Below are 22,339 nucleotides of genomic sequence, written 5' to 3' on the forward strand. Positions count from 1 at the left end.
ATTCTGAGGGAATGACCTCTAGTCCTAGACTATCCCACTAGTGGAAACATCCTCTCCATATCCACTGTATCAAAGCCTTTTACTATTCTGTATATTTTAATTGGGTCCCCCCTCATTCTTCTAAACTCCAGCGAGTACAGGCCCAGTGCCGACAAAATCTCATCATGTGTTAACTTACTCATTCCTAGGATAATTCTTGTAAACCCCTCTCTGGATCTTGTACAGAGCCAGCAGATCCTTCCTCAGATATGAAGTCCAAAATTGCTCACAATATTCCAAATACGGCCTTACCAGCGCCTAATAGAACCTCAGCATTACATTCCTGTTTTTGTATACAAGTCCTCTTGAAATAAATGCTAGCATTGAGTTTGCTTTGTTTATTACCAATTTGACTTGCAGGTTAACATTTGGGGAATCCTGCACCAGCACTCCCAAGTCCATTTGCATCTGCAATTTCCGGATTCCCCATTTAGAAAATAGTCTGCACCTTTATTCCTACTACCAAAATGGATGACTCCACACTTTGCTACACTATATTCCATCTGCCCCTTCTATATTCCATCTCCTGTTAACAATCTCATAGGTGAAGATTAAGCTGCATGGTTCTTTTGTACTTTAGTGGGAAAGGAAATGAAAGTATTGGCCATGCTGAAATGTACATTAGTCATCCATCTGTGACCTGTGCTGGTACTGCAGATGATTCCTCTGGTATCCCGCAGCGAGGGAGAACTTGGCACCAATGATGAGTTTTACTGTCACTTTCAGTGCTTTATCTCTTAGAAGCAGATGGCACAGATTTTCAACTGGCACCCTGCTGATGCATGTTATTGCCAGGTAGAAACTACGGTGTTTTGGTTTTAATGCATAAAGTAAGCTGCTTGGTGATTCACCTTTCAGCTAGACATTTATGTTGTTTGGGCTAGAACTGCATATTGGCAGCCTGTGTAAGGTCAGCGGTTTTCATTCGTTGGTTGGCATTGATGCAAAAGGTAGGATTTTATTATGTTATAAAATGCCTTTGAAATACAGTGCAAGGATATGGGGCAGGCACGTGCCATCAGGGTAGGCAAGGTGGGCAGTGCCTACCCTGACTAAAATTATAAAAAGGTAATTATTAAATATAATTGGTAAAGATCTCCAATTCATTTACTAATTTCAGTATTTATTATTAAATGGTTATTATTTTAATAATCGATCTTAGGTAAGCATAATTCTTCCATGCCTTTCATCCACTACGCGTAATACATGTAACTATGTTTAACTCGCTTGCCGAGGATGTTGCTTCAGGCCTTCACTTACATTGGGCAATAAAGGCAGCTGAAATCCTGCCTTTGCACTGTGGACTGCGTGCAAGGTGCTGCGCATGCCCACAGGAGCGGAGACCAATCTATGCATGCATGTTGCGGAGGATCCACTCCAAAACCAGCAAACCTATCCTTATGCACAGCACTACTCTAGAGGAGGTAAAAACATTCACATACCTAGGCAGTGTTGTGGATATCACCGGAGGGGCAGAGGCAGACATAAAAAGTAGACTCAATAAGGCTAGGGTGGTGTTTAACATGCTCAGGAAGATCTCAAGTTCAAGTGAGTATATTGTCATGTGTTCCTGATAGGACAATTAAATTCTTGCTTTGCTTCAGCACACAGAACATAGTAGGCATTTACTACAAAACAGATCAATGTTTATTTATACACACATGAATAAATAAAATGATAAAGTGCAAATAACAGTTAATTGGTTATTAATAATCAAAGTTTTGTCCGAGCCAGGTTTAATAGCCTGATGGCTCTGGGGAAGTAGCTATTCTTGAACCTGGTTGTTACAGTCCTCTGGCTCCTGTACCTTCTACCTGAAGGTAGCAGGGAGATGAGTGTGTAGCCAGGATGTTGTGGGCCTTTGATGATACTGCCAGCCTTTTTGAGGCAGCGACTGAGATAAATCCCCTCGATGGAAGGGATCGTCAGAGCCGATGATGGACTGGGCTGTGTTTACTACTTTTTGTAGTCTTTTCCTCTTCAGGGCGCTCAAGTTGCCGAACCAAGCCACGATGCAACCGATCAGCATGCTCTCTACTGTGCACCTGTAGAAGTTAGAGAGAGTCCTCCTTGACAAACCGACTCTCCGTAATCTTCTCAGGAAGTAGAGGCGCTGATGAGCTTTCTTGATAATTGCACTAGTGTTCTCGGAACAGGAAAGATCTTCAGAGATGTGCACGCCCAGGAATTTGAAGCTCTTGACCCTTTCAACCATCGACCCGTTGATATAAATTGGGTTGTGGGTCCCCATCCTACTCCTTCCAAAGTCCACAATCAGTTCCTTGGTTTTGCTGGTGTTGAGGGCCAGGTTATTGTGCTGGCACCATATGGACAGTCGCTCGATCTCTCTTCTATATTCTGACTCATCCCCATCAGTGATACGTCCCACAACAGTGGTGTCATCAGCGAACCTGATGATGGAGTTCGCACTGTGACTGGCTACGCAATCATGAGTATAGACTGAGTACAGCAGGGGGCTGAGCACACAGACTTGAGGTGCTCCCGTGCTGATTGTTATCGAGGCTGACACATTTCCACCAATACGAGCAGCTCCAAACACATCTCAATCAACACCAAAATACTCATCTTTAACTCAAATGTGAAACAGATGATGCTGTATGGATCAGAGACATGGAGAACACCAAAACACACCTCAAACAGGCTGTAAACATTCATTAACACCTGCCTTAGGAGAATACTTAACATCTGGTGGGGAGACAAAGTAAGCAATGTGGATCCGTGGAAACGAACAAGCCAGGAGCCCATTGACTTGCAAATTCGAAGGAGAAAATGGAGTTGGATTGGACACATCTTCAGGAAACCTACCACGAACACCACCTGAAATGGAACCCCCAAGGAAAATCGAAAAGAGGTCTCCCTAGGAACAGCTGGAGAAGAGGTGACCAGACAGAAATGTATGAGCGTGGCTCAACTGGGGAGATCTCGAAAGAACTGCCAACAGCTGAGTGAGGTGGAGGACAATTGCCAATGGCCTGTGCTCCCTAGAGGAGCAAAGGGCTAAAGAAGAAGAGGAAGTATTTATTAATAAATGGTTATTATTTTAATGTGATCTTAGGTAGGCATAATTCTCCCTGCCTTTCATCCGCACTACGTATAATACGCGTAACTATGGTCAACTCTCGTGCCGTGGACACTGCTTCAAGCCTTCACTTACAACAGGCAATAGAGGCAGGTGAAATCCTGCCTTTGCACTGTGAACTACGCACATGCCTACAGCAGAGGAGACCAATCTGCGCATGCACGTTTTAAAAATATTTTTTAAAAGTCGACTGACTTTTAGTTAGTCCAGTAATTACTCACGGCTCGTCCCTGATATGGGGAGAGAGCAAGGAGTAGAAGACACAGTTTGCATTTGCATAGATCCATTATGATTTCTATACCAATAGGCTCCTTCCATTCTGTCATCTTTCTGCGATTTATAGTCACCTGGTACTCATGCTGCCCTCTTAATTTAAGCTTTATTTAATTAGTCATAAATTCATACAACACGAACACGGGCCCTTTGGTCCATGCCAACCAAGATTGCCAATCTAAGTTAGTCTCACATGCCTGTATTTTGTCCCTATCACTCTAAACCTTTCCCATCCGTGTATCTGTCCAAGTGTCTTTTAAATGTTGTTGTTGTACCTGCAATACCAACCTCCTCTGGCAGCTGATTCCAAAGACTCACCACCTTCTGGGTGAAAAATATACCCCTCAGATTCCTATTAAACTTTCTCCTCTCACATTAAACCTATGTTCTCTGGTTCTTGATTCTCCTATCCTGGGTAAAATGATCTGTGCATGCACACGCTCTTCCACTCATGATTTTAGACACTTCTATAAGATCACACCTTGGCCTGAATAAAGTCCTAGCTTGCCCGATCTCTCCCTATAGCTCAAGCCCTCGAGTTCTGGCAAAGTCCTCATAAATTGAATTACATTTTTGTGATTTGAACTTCTGCCTCCATTGGTTTAGGTACGTACAAACGTAACAACCCCACTAACATTACACTTATGAATCAAACATCAATTCAGTTCTAAATTCAGATTACGTATTGTGATGCCGTAACTGAAGGAGAATGTGTGGATTTGTCACTATCTAATGCAAGGTATTATAAAATTGGTTTAATTGCACTAATTTCAAGCCTTATAGTGTCCAAGATTTCTTTGTGGATTCAGCCCATGATAAACACCAAGATGTGAAATGAGGATCACCATGTAAATTTATATATTTCATGCAAGAGAAAATCTGTGGCTGTTTTTTTTTCCAGTGACTGTTTCTGGTTTTCTAATTTCACAACCATGTACTTTACAATTTATTGTGTTTTTTTCTCACACGCGTCACCTCTGGTTCATTGTCTATGTTCAAGCTTTGTGTGTTCTGAGCCTTACATTTCTGTCATTGGAAACATTGTTTCTTTATCTACTCCAATAAAACCTCTCATTATTAAGAGTGCCTCTCTTAAATCGCCCATTAACTTTCCCTGATTTTTAAAAGTCCTTTTAAAAGACATCCTTAGACCCAGATTGCCCACAAAACAGAAATCTTTCATCCCTGGTACCATTTGTTAATCTCTCTGTGCCCTTTTGTTTAGCACGGTGTCAATCTTTCCAAAGCATAGCAACCTGATTTTGACAGTCCTCCAGCTGGGCCCACAACAGTGTTTTCACAATCACAATAATACTTTATTGCCAAGTATGTTTTGCAACACACGAGGACTTTCATTTGCCAAGTTAGTCATACAAATAAAAAAGCAACGGAACACACAAAACACATTTTAACATAAACATCCATCACAGTGACTCCTCCACATTCCTCACTGTGATAGAAGGTGAAAAAAAGTTCAATCTCTTCCCTTTGCTCTCCCGTGGTCGGGAGCCTCAAGCCCTCTGTTGACGGGATGATCTTGACTCCCGTAGCCGATGGCGGGCCCTCCGCATTGAGGCAATCAACTCCTGCAAATAGTTTAGCACTTACTTTTGTATTCTGCTACTTAGAATTTGGTACCTGACCCAATACTGAATTTCTGAAAGTCATAACAATTTTCCTTGCAATGTGCAAATATTTGAGAGCATCAGTCTATTGTTGCACCTCTGTAGCATTCTGAGTTAAATTTAGATTACCTGTCCTCTCGTCTTATGCATAATGCATCACTTCACGTTTTTCGAGTTGTGTAAACTGGGATTAAACTGTAAACTTATTATTTTACCAATCTGATTCCTGAAGTTGCGAAGCTAAGATATGGCCAGAAGATATTTAGTGTAATTATCTAATGTCTGGTTATATCTCAGGGTAAAGAGCTACAGTGGCTTGCAAAAGTACTCATACCCCTTGAACTTTTCCACATTTTGTCACGTTACAACCACAAACGTAAATGTATTTTATAGGGATTTTATGTGATAGACCAACACTAAGTGGCGCATAATTGTGAAGTGGAAGGAAAATGTTACATGGTTTTCAAATTTTTTTACAAATAAAAAACTGAAAAGTGTGGCGTGCAAAAGTATTCAACGCCCTTTACTCTGATACCCCTAAATAAAATCCAGTGCAACCAATTGCCTTCAGAAGTCACCTAATTAGTAAATAGAGTCCACTTGTGTGTAATCTAATCTCAGTATAAATACAGCTGTTCTGTGAAGGCCTCAGAGGTTTGTTAGAGAACATTAGTGAACAAACAGCATCATGAAGCCCAAGGAACACACCAGACAGGTCAAGGATAATGTTGTGGAGAAGTTTAAAGCAGGGTTAGGTTATAAAAAAATATCCCAAGCTTTGAACATCTTATAGAGCACTGTTCAATCCATCATCCGAAAATGGAAAGAATATGGCACAGCTGCAAACCTACCAAGACATGGCTGTCCACCTAAACTGACAGGCCGGGCAAGGAGAGCATTGATCAGAGAAGCAGCCAAGAGGCCCATGGTAACTCTGGAGGAGCTGCAGAGATCCACAGCTCAGGTGGGAGATCTGTCCACAGGACAACTATTAGCCGTGCACTCCACAAATCGGGCCTTTATGGATGAGTGGCAAGAAGAAAGCCATTGTTGAAAAAAAGCCATAAGAAGTCCCGTTTGCAGTTTGCCACAAGCCATGTGGGGGACACAGCAAACATGTGGAGGAAGGTGCTCTGGTCAGATGAGACCAAAATTGAGGTTTTTGGCCTAAATACAAAACGCTATGTGTGGCGGAAAACTAACACTGCACATCACCCTGAACACACTATCCCCACTGTGAAACATGGTGGTGGCAGCATCATGCTGTGGGGATGCTTTTCTTCAGCAGGGACAGGGAAGCTGGTCAGAGTTGATGGGAAGATGGATGGAGCCAAATACAGGGCAATCCTGGAAGAAAATCTGTTAGAGTCTGCAAAAGACTTGAGGCTGGGGCGGAGGTTCACCTTCCAGCAGGACAACGACCCTAAACATACAGCCAGAGCTACAATGTAATGGTTTAGATCAAAGCATATTCATGTGTTAGAATGGCCCAGTCAAAGTCCAGACCTAAATCCAATTGAGAATCTCTGGCAAGACTTGAAAATTGCTGTTCACAGACGCTCTCCATCCAATCTGACTGAGCTTGAGCTATTTTGCAAAGAAGAATGGGCAAAAATTTCAGTCTCTAGATGTGCAAAGCTGGTAGAGACATTCCCCAAAAGACTTGCAGCTGTAATTGCAGCGAAAGGTGGTTCTACAAAGTATTGACTCAGGGGTGCTGAATACTTTTGTACGCCACACTTTTCAGTTTTTTATTTGTAAAAAAATTTGAAAACCATGTATCATTTTCCTTCCACTTCACAATTATGCACCACTTTGTGTTGGTCTATCACATAAAATCCCAATAAAATACATTTACGTTTGTGGTTGTAACGTGACAAAATGTGGAAAAGTTCAAGGGGTATGAAAACTTTTGCAAGCCACTGTAAATTAACTTAAAACCTGACCCCTTAATCTTCCCCAAGTTCTCATAATAAAAGTGGAAAATGCTGGAAATGCTTAGTAGGTCAGGCAGCATCAGTGGAGGAACATCTTTAAAATTGATGATCTTTCAGTCGAGGCATTTGCAGAGAAGCTGAATAAAAGACATGACAATGCACGCACATTGTTTTTGATCAATAACAAAGGCTTCTCGTGGTAAGAAGAAAATTGTGTTCACTGATCCAGTTTCACATGGCATATCGTGTCACAGCCTGGCTGATCCAAATTATTCTGTCAGCATAAGAACTTCATCTGACCCAAATCAAACCCATCTAGTTTCGTCAGGTCTAGCCAGACTCTGGGTACTGAAGCTTGTGTTGAAGTTGCTGTGCTTTGATTTTATCCATCATTGGTGTAGTGGAAGCATCATCAAACCTAAAGACAAGGAACTGCAGATACTGGTTTACAGTAAATAACACCAAGTGCTGGAGTAACTCCGCGGGTCAGGCAGCATTTCCGGAAGACATGGTCAGGTGATTTTTTGGCCGGGCCTTCAAACTGATTATAGTGGAGGAGAGAAACCTGGAAAAGAGTTAGGGACGGGACAAAGCCTGGCAAGTGATAGGTGGATACATGAAAAGGGGGCGGGGTGAGGGGGCGATGAGTGAGCAGATGGGTCGACAAAGGCTAGATATGAAAAGAAGATGAGGGACTGTAAGACAAGTGGAGAAAAGGAATGAAATGTGAACCCAGATTCACATTTATGCCATGATACCCATGATTCTTTACACAAGAAAGCTTCTTCAATAGTTTACATTTGTTTAGTTTAGAGATTTGAGATACAGCACTTAAACAGGCTTTTCGGCCTAGAGTCTGCACGGCCACAATACACTAGCACTATCCTACACACTAGGGACAATTTTTAACAAAGCCAATTAACTTACAAACCTACGCAGTGTGGGAGGAAACCAAAGCACACGGAGAAAACTCACACGGTCACGGGAAGAACATACAAACTGCATACAGGATCGAACCCGGGTCTCTGGGGCCGTAAGGTAACAGCTCTCTCCCGCTCAAGTTCCACTGACAAAATTGTATTTTGCTTTGAATTGTTTCAATCCAGTTGCAGGATTTCTTCTGCACCTTCTTCATGATGTGGTCATTAAATTCCATTGCAGCAGGATGCAGTTGTGAAATTCTAATTGTTAGTTCACAAATTTCCTGCACTTCAGCTCACACAGGTGGTCTAAATGTTTACGATAATTCCTGACCAGCTGGTACGCAGTTTAGAAAATGCTTGCAGTGATGAAATCCAATTCAGATGTCTGCATTCTGTCAACACCTTTTCTTGCAATTTATTTAATATAAAATATTATAGCCCTGTGAGCTTTTGTACTCTGATTATTTTCTTCCCCGAAGATTGTGTTCAGATCTTCGACGTCATGCTATGAAAAAACATTTATCCTCCTTAAGTTTTTAATATACCACAAGTTTTGCTGCTTGTGTTGTGGTAGCTGATCCAAAGACCACCTTTTACATTCCAGGTAATAATTCGTACATCTGGCCACTGCATTGTGGGCCATCATTACTTTCCTTTCAAATGCAAATTAAACATACTTATTTCTTTCTCCACAACACCGTATTACTTATCCTGCTTGAATTACTTGTATGTGTCAGTGTAACCAAGCAATTCCAGCTTTAGAACTGTTATTGTAATTTATAAGTTTTCAAAGCCACTTTGGAGCTGTCATTGGTAATTTTAAGTGTTTTCTTTTAGGATGTTTAACAGTCTTAATAAAACCCAGCTATAAGGATAATGTAAAATGCAGCTACTGCAGCAGATAACATGCAACCATGGCCCAATGTTGACTGCACACCAGTGCTTCTCAGATAAAGGTTTAAAACTGGAGTCCTGCGTGAATGGATATACTCGCATCAATTGAATCTGTAATTATCCTCTGTAATTTGCAATTACCCCTTGCTCTACAAAAACTACCCCATTTAAATTGTACCTTTCAAGTCTGAGGACAGATGCTTGGTATTGGGAGGCTGTAAGGGCCTGTCCCACTTACGTGTCCTTGGCATGCAAATTACGCGACCTCGTGGTCGCGTTGAGGCGCACGGGCATCGTATGGCCGCGCGGGGCCGGTCCCACTGAGAAACGCGGAGGGGTATGTAGTTGTGCGCGACATCGCGCGGGGCTCCGAAATTTTTGTAGTGAACAAAATCTTTGTGGGCCAACGGCCTGTCGCGGAACTGACGGCCAAAGTGGGACAGGCTCACCTCTAACAGCAGCAGAAGCAGGCAAATGATCGCCGAACTCGGCCTGGGACTCACGGCCGTTGTGGTCCGGATCCGCCCCCACTTCTACTCCGGAGCGGGGCCAAGAAAATTGAAGATAGTCACAAAATACTGGAGAAACTCAGCAGGACCGGCAGCATCTCTGGAGAGAAGGAATGGGAGACGTTTCGGGTCAAGACCCTTCTTTCAGACTGAAGAAGAGTCTCGACACAAAACGTCACCCATTCCTTCTCTCCAGAGATGCTGCCGGTCCTGCTGAGTTATTCCGGCATTTTTCGTCCATCTTCAAATGACGTCACACGCTCCAGTCGGCTGTTCGGGCGCATGAAGTTGCGCGCGACCTTCGCTGGACCGTCGCGGCTCAACGCGACCACGAGGTCGCGTAATTTGCGTGCCAAGGACACGTAGGTGGGACATGCCCTTTACATTCATATCAGTGATTAGGAGATGAGGAGTGGCATCGTGGCAGAGTGGTTAATGTTACTTCTTCAGAACTCCAGTGACTTAAATTCGACTGTTTTTTCTGTGTGATTTCCAGGTTCTCCCTGTGACTGCCTGGCCTTCCCCTCGGTTCCCCAGGTTTCACCCTTATCCCATAGTCATGCTAGTTGGTTGGTAATTGTTAATTGCCTCTGCTGGAGGTAAGTAGCAGAATAATCATGGAGGGTTTGATGAACATGTAATACAGAATAGGTTGAAGGGAAATGCAGGAATGGCACTGATGGGAACATTCGATCGGAACTGACATATTTGCTGGGCTAAAGGCCCTCTTGTGTTATGAGGAAATATGAAACGCATAAAATAAACATGAGAGAATTGTGGAATTAAATTATTTCCCTCCTGGTCTCAATTGTGGAACACTGTTATCATTTTCAGTTTTTTTCCCCCAGCCTTTTCTGGACTAGGCATTAAATCAATGAATACTCCTTTTTTCAACTGAACATCAAGGAGAGCTATTGCACTCTTAAATAAAACTTGCAGCAATCCAGTCAAGCTAACAAGATTGTCATGTTCTGATGTAACCAGGTTTGGTAAAATTGCACTTTCTGATTCAAAACATGTTTACTAAAGAAAAAATATGATGGCAGTTATTTTACAATGAGAGGTTAGGGGTTTAATAACAGTGCATTTAGATATATGATTAGTTGAAGCTTGGGGATGAATACAGTCATTCTTCTATGGCTAAAAAAAAAAGACTTTTTCCAATGAAAAGCTAGCCAGAACAAGCCTAAATTCAGCCGGAAGTAGTAAGCTTATGTTTATTCTAGAAATCTTATTGTTTTAGTGAAACATTTATCCAGACACTAGAGCTACTTAAAGTGATTGGTTTCTAATATTCACAAAAAAATAACTCTTGTACTGCTATGGAAACTGGTAAGACTTTGTTAATGAAATGTATTGGTTGAGAAAAGAATTCCCTCAATTGTTTTAAATCATTTGGGAAAATTGAATTTAAAAAAAAAATTGATAGGACAGGCACTTTGGCCCTCTGAGGCCATGCTGACCATTGATCACCTAGTCACACTAGTTCTATGTTATCCCACTTTCTCATCCAATCCCTACACACCAGGGCAATTTTAGGGGCCAATTAACTTACAAACCACACACCTTTGGGATGTGCAAGGATTTTGGAGCACCCATAGTGAGAACGTGCAACTCCACACAGACAGCATCTAAGGTCAGTATTCCGGTTCCCACAGCACGATTTACTGAAGATAGACACAAAAAGCTGGATTAACTCAACGGGACAGGCAGCATCTCTGGCGAGAAGGAATGGGTGACATTTTGGGTCGAGACCATTCTTCAGGGATAAGGGAGACGCGAGATAGTGACGATGATGTAGAGAGATAAAGAACAATGAATAAAAGATATGCAAAAAGTAATGATGATAAAGGAAACATGCTGTTTTAGCTGTTGGGTGAAAACGAGAAGCTAGTGAGACTTGGGTGGCGGAGAGAGAGAGGGAATGCCTAGGCTACCTGAAGTGAGATAATGTGCCGGTCTACGTATCTCACATCGAGGCTCACTGTCCACAGTTATAGAGAGAGATGAATTTTTGAGTTTCATTATTTAAAAGGCTCAATGTTGAATCATTATTTTACACCAAGCTGAAGCAAAATGTCAAAATTAAAACCAGTAATAGACAATAGACAATAGGTGCAGGGGCAGGCCATTTGGCCCTTCGAGCCAGCACCGCCATTCAATGTGATCATGGCTGATCATGGGTAATAAAGCAACAACTGGTAAAACTAATAGTACAACTATTTGAAACAATGGAGAAAGCTGGAAATGATCAGCACAGTGGGCACTCCGTGCAGACAAAGAGAAAGAAGATTAATATTTAAGTTCAATTTTTTTTTGTAGAATTGAGGAAATTATGAGCTTGTCAAGTTTTAAAATACAGATTAAGGTGGAAAGAAGGATTAATAAAGGGGTAAGATTGATAATAGGATTGTTGTTAAATTTTGCATCCAAAGCAAATACTAGGTGAAATAATGCATGGATATAATAGAAGCAGGAATAAATTTAGTCCTTGAGACCTGCTTTGCACTTCAATAAGATCATGATTCACATTTTATCTTAGTTCCTCATTCCCGCACTAACCTTGTATCTCTTGACGTCCTGGATATCAAAACAAGATGGTTTTCAAGCAAGTAAGAGAACAAAAGTTATATTTTAACAGAATCAGATGGACCAGAAATGAATCCAAGAAATTTGAAATGATAATATTGGAAATGCTTGCAGAATTCTCCATAAACCTCCATGAACATTTGAACCAAATTTCAACCTATTGGAGGATAAAACAGTCATTCTAATTTTTGCAATTTGTTTCCCGTCACAATAGAACATCAATTAAATTGCCAAAAGGAAAATTAAATGTAGCTCCTGGAACTGACTATTTTCATAAAGCAGGAAGACTACTATTTTATTGATGGAATTTCGTGGAGCTATTGGAGAAAGCTAGGTTTTTAACGTCAAACTCAAACTGGAACAGAAATAAGATTTGATGTAGTAAAGATTTTATTTTTTGTTTAATAAAAGGAGTTTATGTTTTCCTGCCTGCCTGTCAGATTGCTTCACCTTTCAGGAACACACTCGTTGCGTCCTGAAGTATCTGAAGCATTTAAGGAAAACACTCGATCTTTCCTGAAGTATCTGAAACATCTGAAGTTTCCTGAAATATCACCCAGAGAGTTGTGAATATGTGGAATTCTCTGCCACAGAAGGCAGTAGAGGCCAATTCACTGAATGAATTTAAAAGAGAGTTGGATAGAGATCTAGGGGCTAGCGGAATCAAGGGATATGGGGAGAAGGCAGGCATGGATTACTGATTGTGGATGATCAGCCATGATCACAATAAATGGCGATGCGGGCTCGAAGGCTCAAATGGCTTCTTCCTGCACCTATTTTCTATGGTTCTATGCATCTATCTAATAATTATTGGATCACCAAGCTCTGCTTTCAGGCAGTAGAATAGATAGGGGGCAATTTCAATCTCTTCTGAAGGGATGAACATTAAACATGATAAGTTTATCATTTATATGGACAACCGCAAATAGAGGTATTTAACAGTTTACCATTTTATATTTTAAATGGTATAGTTTTATCGGCATCGAGTCCGTGCCGACCAGCGATCACCCTGTCCACTGGCATTATCCTACATGAGGGACAATTTACAATGTTACCAAAGCCAATTAACCTACAAACCTTTATGTCTTTGGAGTGTAGTAGGAATTGTCTTCAGTTGTCGCCGACAGGGTCATGGGTGGATGTAGGTGGATGTCGCCGGTGGATGTAGGTTGACTTCGGTTGTCGTAGGTGTGGTCGTAGTTAGACGTCCAAATGGGTCGCCGGTTGTCGGTAGCTTGACGTCCACTAGGTGGTAGGTTGTCGTAGACATTGTCAAGGGGGGGTGGGGGTCCAGACGCCGGTTTTTCAACGACCTACTACGACTGTGACTGTCGCCAGCAGTCGCTGAAAAAATCGTCTAAGTGGGACAGGCCCTTAAGGCAGCAACTCTACCACTGTGTCACCCAATGTCATCCAGAATGTTGCCTGACCCATTGAGTTACTTTAGCACTTGTGTCTTGCTCATTTCAGTATATGCAGTTTGTTGTGTCTCCATTATAACATTTATGGAGGTAGACTTACCTTAACATTATTAGAAGGTTTTTATTTTTGTATAGTTTCCTCAGATGGCTGAATTTCCATGTTGCAATTCTCTCACCAGAGAAGCTAACCTGCTGAGTATTTATGGCACTTTCAGTTTTCAGATTCAATGTCTTTGTTTTTACCCTGCATTAATTTGTTTGAGAAAAATATAACACCTACTAAATTTATATATTTTCATTTTCTTTAGATTGCTAGGGAGAGGCATTGAACTGACTAGTTATATCTACATCTGGGAGAACTTTAAAGTGTACGTGCTTCCTTGGGATTCATCTTGGACTTGGTGGATCGCATTTTTAGGAGTTGATTTTGCATATTACTGGCTTCATCGAATGTCACATGGTAGGACACAATGAATATATACTGATGTATTATGATGATGTTATTAAACATTATTTAATTTTTAGCACTTTATATAATCCACATTATAGTTTTTTTATTTAGCTGGCATTTCATTCATAAAATTTAACAACAGTAATTTCATATTTTGATGGATTCCTTTAGGTTATGTAACAAATTAGAATGGGCCATTTAGTCTACCTTGTTTTGCTGCAGTTCTTGTCCAGATCCTTTTGTCTGATAGATGTCTCCTGTGTATTTGTCACTGGTAGAGAAACATAGTGTTGTGTGTTTGAGTAGAAATACATTAAGCCATCCCCTTTAAACTGTGCCCCTCTCATTTTAAAGCTATATCCTCTGGTATTTGATTTTTCTATCCTGGGAAAAAGGTTTTGATTGTCTATCATATCTATGCCTCTCATAATTGTATATACTTATATTAGGTCTCATCACAACCTCCCGTGTTCCAGAGAAAACAATCCAAGCCTGTCCAATTGCTCCCAGTAGCTAATAACCCCCTAATCCAGACATCTTTCTGGTAAACCTCCTCTGCACCTTTTCTAAAGCCTTTGCTTACTTCCTGTAATTGGGCGAACAGAACTGCACCCAATATTCCAAAGGTGGCCTTACTAAAATCCTATAAAACTGTATCAGACTCTTATGCTCAATGCCTCAACCTATGAAAGCTCAGAGGACAGCAAGCTACTTTCAAGCCTCATTGTATTATCTTTATGTACAGAGGTATTATACTAAATAGAAGCAACAGTTGTAGCTTTGAGGCATGCTATGCCTAATCTGTCATTCAGTAAGAGCACAGTTGACCTTATCGCCACTTTCTTTCCACTGACTCATGCTGATTGATTCCCTTAAGGTTTAAAAATCTAAATCAATCCATCTCCCAAGTGCTTTTGCTTTGAGTTTAGTTGAAATTAATTAGTAGAAAACACTGCATCAAATAAATTAGTTTTAAAATGATCAAATTATGAGAGGCATAGATTAGGTACGGTCAGAACCGTTTTCCCAGGGTGGAAATCTCAAAGCCTAAAGGTGAGAGGCACAAAGTTTAAAGGAAATGTGCAGGGCATTTTTTTTACAGAGAAAATGGTGGGTGCCTGGAACTGGTTGCCTGAGTGTAGAAAGCAGGAACAATTGTGGCTTTTAACAAGCTTTTCCATAGGTACAGTACATGGATATGCAGAGAATGAAGGGCTATGGATCATATGAATGAATGAATGAATGATTGAATGATTGAATGATTGAAAACTTTATTGTCATTCAGATATACACCTAGACACAGTGCACCTTGAATGAAATTTCGTTGCATTTTACTCTCCAAAATCAGTTAAAAGTTAAAAGTTCCAGGTGCGTCCATAAAAATGCATCATGCGCATGGTTCTGTAAAATAAATATATATTAAAAAGTTTTTAAAAGTGACGATATTTAAAAAGTTCTAGCCGCGGTTTTTTTGATTGTTCAGTAATCTTATGGCCTGGGGGATGAAGCTGTTGCAGAACCTGGTTGTCCCGCTCTTCATGCTGCGGTACCTCCTCCCAGAGTTAAGCAGTATAAACAGTCCAAATTGTGGGTGTGTGGGGGCTCTGATAATGCCCTTAGCTCTACTCAGACAGCGCTTGTACCCCATGTCCATGATGGAAGGAAGAGAAGTCCCAGTGATTTTTTCCGCTGTCCTCACCACTCTCTGAAGGCACTTCCAGTCCGCAGCTGTACAGCTGCCGCACCACGTGGAGATGCAGCTGGTCAGGACCGACTCAATTGTGCTTCTGTAGAAAGTGGCGAGACTAGGAGGGTGGAGGTGTAAACTTCTCAACCTGCGGAGGAAGTACAACCGCTGCTGTGCCCGTTTTGCCAGAGATGTAATGTTTGTGGACCAGTTTAAGGTGTCCGTTATATGCACCCCCAGGAACTTGATGCTTTTCACCTGCTCCACTGCTGAGTTGTTGATGCAAAGTGGAGTGTGACTGGGCTGAATTTTCCTTCTGAAATCGACGACAATCTCCTTGGTTTTGTTCACATTTAGGAGAAGGTTGTTCCTGCTGCACCAGCTCACCAGCTGTTCCACCTCCTCTCTATATGCCTGGTCGTCGTTATTGCGGATGAGGCCCACTACTGTTGTGTCATCCGCGTATTTGATGATATGGTTAGTAGTGGACCTGGCGACACAGTCATGTGTCATCAATGTAAAGAGCAGCGGACTCAGGACACAGCCCTGAGGGGAGCCGGTGCTCAATGTGATGACCGAGGAGGTGTTCTTCCCCACCCGCACAGACTGTGGTCTTTCAGAAAGAAAATCCAGGATCCAGTTGCATAGTCTGTTATTGAATCCTAAGGGTGCCAGTTTGCTCACCAGATGCTGGGGGATTATCGTATTAAATGCTGAGCTGAAATCAACAAACAGCATCCGCACGTGGGTGTTCCTCTCCTCCAGGTGTTGTAGGCTCAGGTGGGCTGCAGAAGAGATACCATCCTCTGTGGAGCGGTTCGGCTGATAAGCAAACTGGAACGGGTCAAAACTGGAGGGGAGTTTTGACACCATGTGCTGCTTAATAAGCCTCTCAAAGCACTTCATTATTATTGGTGTGAGTGCTACGGGGCGATAATCATTCAGGCAGGTTATTGTGGACTTTTTGGGAACTGGTATGATAGTGGCTGTCTTGAAACACGATGGTACAATGGCCTGGTTCAGGGAGATGTTAAAAATGTCTGTCAGAACCAGAGCCAGCTGGTCGGCACATCCCCTAAGCAGACGCCCCGGTATGTTATCCGGTCCGGCTGCCTTTCGCTGGTCAATGCCCTCCAGGATTCTGCGGACTTCAGCAGTTTCAAAAGACAGTGACTGTTCTCCTGGATGTGACTCTAATTTCCGCACTGTAGTGGTGTTCAGTGCCTCAAACCTGCCGAAATGATTATTTAGTTCATTTAGAAAGTCTGTGTCATCTTTACAAGACATCTGAGGCGCCTTGTAATTTGTTATGGCCCGGATGCCTTCCCACATGTTCCGGGTGTTGTTACCCTCCTGGAAGAAACCCTCGATTTTCTGTCCGTGGGCGCGCTTTGCTTCCCTAATTTTGCGGTTGAGGTTGGCTCTCGCTGTTCTCAGAGCCCCCAAATCACCAGATTTAAAAGCCGCATTTCGTGCTTTCAGCCTGGCACGCACCTCTGCAGTAATCCAAGGTTTGTGGTTGGCCCGGGTTGTGATGTTCCTGATGACAGTGACATCCTCCATGCACTTCTGTATATATCCCGACACAGACATGGCATACTCATCCACATTGATGGTTTGGTTGTGAGTGGCTGCTGTCCTGAACATGTCCCAGTCCGTACACTCAAAGCAGTCCTGGAGTGCTTCTATAGCTCCCTCAGACCAGACTCTAACCTGCTTCACAGTGGGTTTCTCTCTGATCAGCAGGGGCTTATAGGCTGGGATAAGCATTACAGAGAGGTGGTCAGAGGAGCCGAGGTGAGGCCGGGATACTGCTCTGAAAGCCTGCTTGATGTTACTATAGACCCGGTCCAGCGTATTCTCTCCACGTGTAGCAAAGTCCACATATTGATGGAAATGAGGGAGGACAGTCTTCATGTTGGCCTGGTTAAAGTCCCCAGCAACAATGACAACACCCTCTGGATGATTTCTTTGCAACTCACTGATGGAACGGTAGAGAATACGCAGAGCCTCCTTAGTGTTGGCTGCAGGGGGGATGTATACAGCAGTAATGCTAACCACAGTAAACTCCCGTGGCAGATAGAATGGCCTGCATTTCACAGTCAAAAACTCTATGTCCGTAGAGCATAGACTGGCAGAGGAAATTATATACTGGCAGAGGAAATTAGTTTAACTTGACATTATACTCGGCACAGATATTGTGGGCTGAATGGTCTGTTCCTGTGCTGTACTGTTCTATGTTCTAACATTTATACATGTTCAAAGTTTCTATGATTTGCGCATTGCACCTTTTATAAAGTAACAAGACTAAGTGGGATCCGTTGGGTCCCTGTTACACAGGCCTGGTTCCCCAAAGCAACCCATTCCCAACACAATATTCCACCACTCACCCATTCCCCAATGCAACCCGTTCCCCCAACGCAATATTCCACCATTCACCCATAGCCCCTAACTGCGCAGGCATGACTCATTTCCCCTCATCCCCCAGCATACCCCTTCCCCATCCTCTTTACCCTCCCTCTTCTTTCCCCTCTTCTCCTCCCCTCCCCAATCCCTCCTTCACCTCTCCCACCCTCTCCTTTCCCCTACCCTCAGTCACTCCCTCCCTCCCTCCATAACTCATCACCACTCCCTACCCTTCTCTTATCACTCTTATCTCCCACCGCCTCCACTCCTCACCTACCCCTATCTCCCCCACTATCCCTCATCACCTCTCTCTCTATTCCCCACTCCCTACCTGCCCCCTCTATTCGCCTTCCTCCCCCACTCTCCCTCCACACCTCCCCAGGATCTCGAGCATGCCGCTCCTTTCCCTCGGATGCCCGGAAGAGCAGCATCCGTCGGTCTTAGAACCAGCCTCTGCGCCCAGGCCCCAGATTGGCGGTGCAGCCTCTCCCCACCCCTGGAGCTGGCTGCCGCCGCCTGCAGACGCCGCCTCAGCGCCAAGGCAGCGGATCCCCGCGGGTCCGGAGCAAGAGTAAAATGGAAGTAATCTTACCCGTGTCACCGTTGTGAAAAAATGATGGCGATCTGTATTCTGGAAAGGCCCCAACTGCGCAGGTGCAGCTGACGATCCATTGGGTGCCCTTTGTGATGCCAGTAAAGACATGCACGGGAAACCTCCCTCAACTGCGCATGCACGGGTGGGGGCACCGTTTCATTCATTTAAGTTTTAAACGTTAATAACTTTTAAAATATACCATCAATCTGAACAAAACTTGTTTCATTTACATGACAATGGTGAGTAAAATGGGCCAAACATTGTAGTGCTATCGTGTACCGTTTTTCAACAAATAGTACAACACAAAACCTGCAAACAAACAAACTAGATGAGAGTTTCAGTAATATAATAATTTCTATATATATATATAGATAGAGATATATATAAGATGTAATAAACAATCATTGCAAAATGCAATCAAAATATTTTATTTGTTAACCTCTATTTATTTAATGTTTAATCAGCATTGATCATCTTACATATGCCTATATTTTTAGTCAAGCATTCAAGTCAAACTAACATTCTCAGCACTAACAAACAATGTGCCCCATGGACCGATCTATAACCAAACTCCCGGCTGGCTTATCTTGGAGGTATCAGAAGTTCTGGATGGCAGAATAACACTTTAAACTGTCCGAGAACTGACAATGGGCATCTACACTTCACAGTGCCTTGGTAAAGCAGACACCATAATCAAGGGCTATTTAAACCTCAGTATTTCCTTCTTTTCCCCTCTCCCATCGGGCAGAAGATACAACAGCATGAAACCACATACATCACTAGATTAAGTAAATGCTTCTTCCCGATTGGTTTCAGCTGTACCTGTCTTTCCCACTTTTATGACTATAACATCATTTAAAATACATTTGGATAGGTACATGGATAGGAAATGTTTGGAGGGATATGGGCCAAATGCAGGCAAATGGGACTAGCTTCAATGGGGAATCTTGGTCAGCATGGATGAGGGGCTGAATGGCTTGATTTTGTGCTTTACGACTCTTTGACATCCCCATCAACTTTATATTGATTCCTTTGCTATTTACCAACACTAAAGGGTACCTTACAGTGGCCAATGAATGTAACAGCGTGTCTTTAAGATGGGAGGAACTGGAGCATCCTGCAGAAACTCCCTTGGTTGAGGGAGAATGTACAAACACCACATGGACATAACCAAGATTAGGGCCTCTGAAGCCATAAGGCAGCAGCTGCTTCACATTTTTACAGACCAGCAGGTTCAAAAACTAAAACTGGTGCGGCACTGGTTAAATTAAATAAAAATAGCCTCAATTAATGATAAGCAGCAATAAGTGACTAAATAAGTGAAATTTCATTTTGCTACATTGAATTTCTGTATTTTTATTAGTCTTTTAGGAATTATCATGTTCCTTACTTCAATGTATTGTCCTGTAATACCTGACACCTAATGTCCTAAAATGTCATACAAAGAAAATTAGTGATGGTAGGTATACAGCTGCATGATAACATTCCATCCATGCCCTTTCGATAAGAATAAAGATAGAGAATGCAGTAGTGTTGCTTCTACAAAGTCGGTTGAGAGACAAGAGAAGAAACAGAAATAGAAATAGAATAGGTGTGCCTCAGGTTCGTTGTTGGGCCCGTTACTATTCGTCATCTACATCAATGATTTGGATGACAACATACAGGGTAAGATTAGCAAGTTTGCTGATGATACAAAAGTGGGTGGTTTTGCAGAAACTGAAGATGGTTGTACAAGATTGCAGCAGGATCTTGATCGATTGGCCAGGTGGGCGGAGGAATGGTTGATAGAATTTAATACAGAGAAATGTGCGGTGATGCATTTTGGGACGTCTAACAAGGGTAGGACCTACACAGTGAATGGCAGGCCTTTGAGGAGTGTTGTAGAGCAGAGGGATCTAGGAGTGCAGGTACATGGTTCTTTGAAGGGCGAGTCGCAGGTAGATAAGGTGGTCAAAAAGGCTTTTGGCACATTGGCCTTCATCAGTTAGAGTATATAGAAGTTGGGAGGTCATGTTGCAGCTGTATAAGGCGTTGGTGAGATCACATTTAGAGTATTGTGTTCAGTCCTGGGTACCAGGTTGTAGCAAATATATTGTCAAGCTTGAAAGGGTTCTGAGAAGATTTGCGAGGATGTTGCCAGAACTAAAGTGTCTGAGCTGTAGGGTGGATCTCTATTCCATGGAGCAAGCGTGTGAATTCTGTTTTCTGCTGCGTAGCGGGCATATACCTTTATTCAGCGTCATCTCCGACAGATGGCGCAATCGGCTAAGTGTTCGGCTGGCGGCCGGAAGGTAGCCGGTTCGAATCCCGCTTGGAGTGCATGCTACTTCCGTTGTGTCCTTGGGCAAGACACTTCACCCACCTTTGCCTGCGTGTGAATGTGTGTGAGTGATTGGTGGTGGTCGGAGGGGCCATAGGCGCAGATTACATCACACGAGATTACCACGCTTCCGTCCGTCAGAAGTAGCTCACCACCACCGAGTGTGACTGAGGAGTGAATGAATAATGCGATGTAAAGCGCCTTGAGTATCTAGGAAGGCGCTATATAAATCCCATCCATTATTATTATTATTATCTCCGAACGGGGCTCAACCCTTAGAATATAAAAAAAATGAATCTTTTTTGATTTGTTCTGGAGAACAAACTGTGCCATGTGCCATTCTGGAAACGATATGGCCAGGCATGGCCTTCCAGCGAGGCCATCCTGGGCGAAAAGGCTTGGGCCACCATTCCCGTCACGGCAATCTCCGCAACGTAACCCCCGATCTCCATCCAGCCCCAGCTGGACACAAAGCTGTCGCATCTTCCCGTGACCTGATATCCCTCTCCACACCCGGCCTTCTTCAGCCCTTGTTCCCGCCCCCCCCCACCCCACCGGGGAACAAGGACTGAAGAGGGACATCAGGTCATGGGAAGGTGCGATGGCTTGTGTCCGGATGGAGCTGGAGATCGGTGGTAGGTAGGCCCAGCCCCAACCCCAGCTCTAACTCCAGCCCCAGCCCCAGCCCTAAATTTAGCCCCAGTTCCTACCCCACCCCCTACCCCACCCCCCCCCTACCCTACCCCCCCCCTACCCCAGCCCCAACCCCAACCCCAGCCCCAACCCCAGCCCCAAACCCAGCCCTAGCCCCAACCCTAGCCCCAGCCCCAGCCCTTACCCCAGAAAACTCAACCCCCAACCCCAGCCCCAGCCCCCAACCCCAGCCCCAGCCCTAGCCCCAGCCCTAACCCCAACCCAAACCCCAGCCCCAGCCCCAAACCCTAGCCCCCAGCCCTAACCATGGCAGTGACCCCAGCCCCAACCCTAGCCCCAACCCCAACGCTAGCCCCAGCCCTAACCCCAGCCCTAACTCCAACCCCAACCCCAGCCCCAACCCGCCACAACCCCAGCCCCAACACTAGCCCCAGCCCCAACCCTAGCCCCAGCTCCAACCCCAGCCCCAGCCCTAGCCCGAACCCTAGCCCTAAAGATAGTTTGTCATCTCCATCACGTGACGCTCGCAAACTTGATCATCATGCTGAGTCATATCCATCACACGAGTATTTTATGCTCATAATTTGTAAAATAATACAATAATTACCATAATTATCAATTGTAATTGATGAATGAACAGTATGCTTCTGCCTATTCATCAGAAGTTAATATTGTTTTAGAGGAAGTTGGTGAAAAGTTATGTGAAGGTTACCATTCTTGCTGAAAATCACCACTTTTTTCGGCAGTAAACTGTTACGAAGGTTTAAAATCAATGCGTTAGACTGAAAACGTTTTTTTTGGTAGTTTATTTGAGGAAGATACTATAATTTGAAAGACTGCGGCAAACATTTGATTTTATATTCTTAAATCAGTTATATTTTGCAGTGATGTTCATCATAAAAATATGACAAATATG

The 22,339-nt window shown here is 43.3% G+C and overlaps 1 protein-coding gene across 1 annotated transcript in view; it reads left to right on the forward strand.

Moving 5' to 3' along the window:
* Positions 1-22,339, forward strand: part of agmo (alkylglycerol monooxygenase) — a 280,222-nt gene that overhangs the window by 62,758 nt on the left and 195,125 nt on the right. The window contains exon 3 of the mRNA XM_055661881.1: positions 13,619-13,770. Coding sequence (XP_055517856.1) covers positions 13,619-13,770 — 152 coding nt within the window. The remainder of the gene's footprint in view (positions 1-13,618; positions 13,771-22,339) is intronic.

The sequence above is a fragment of the Leucoraja erinacea genome, chromosome 2, assembly GCF_028641065.1.
Source record: "Leucoraja erinacea ecotype New England chromosome 2, Leri_hhj_1, whole genome shotgun sequence".
Taxonomy (NCBI): Eukaryota; Metazoa; Chordata; class Chondrichthyes; order Rajiformes; family Rajidae; genus Leucoraja; species Leucoraja erinaceus.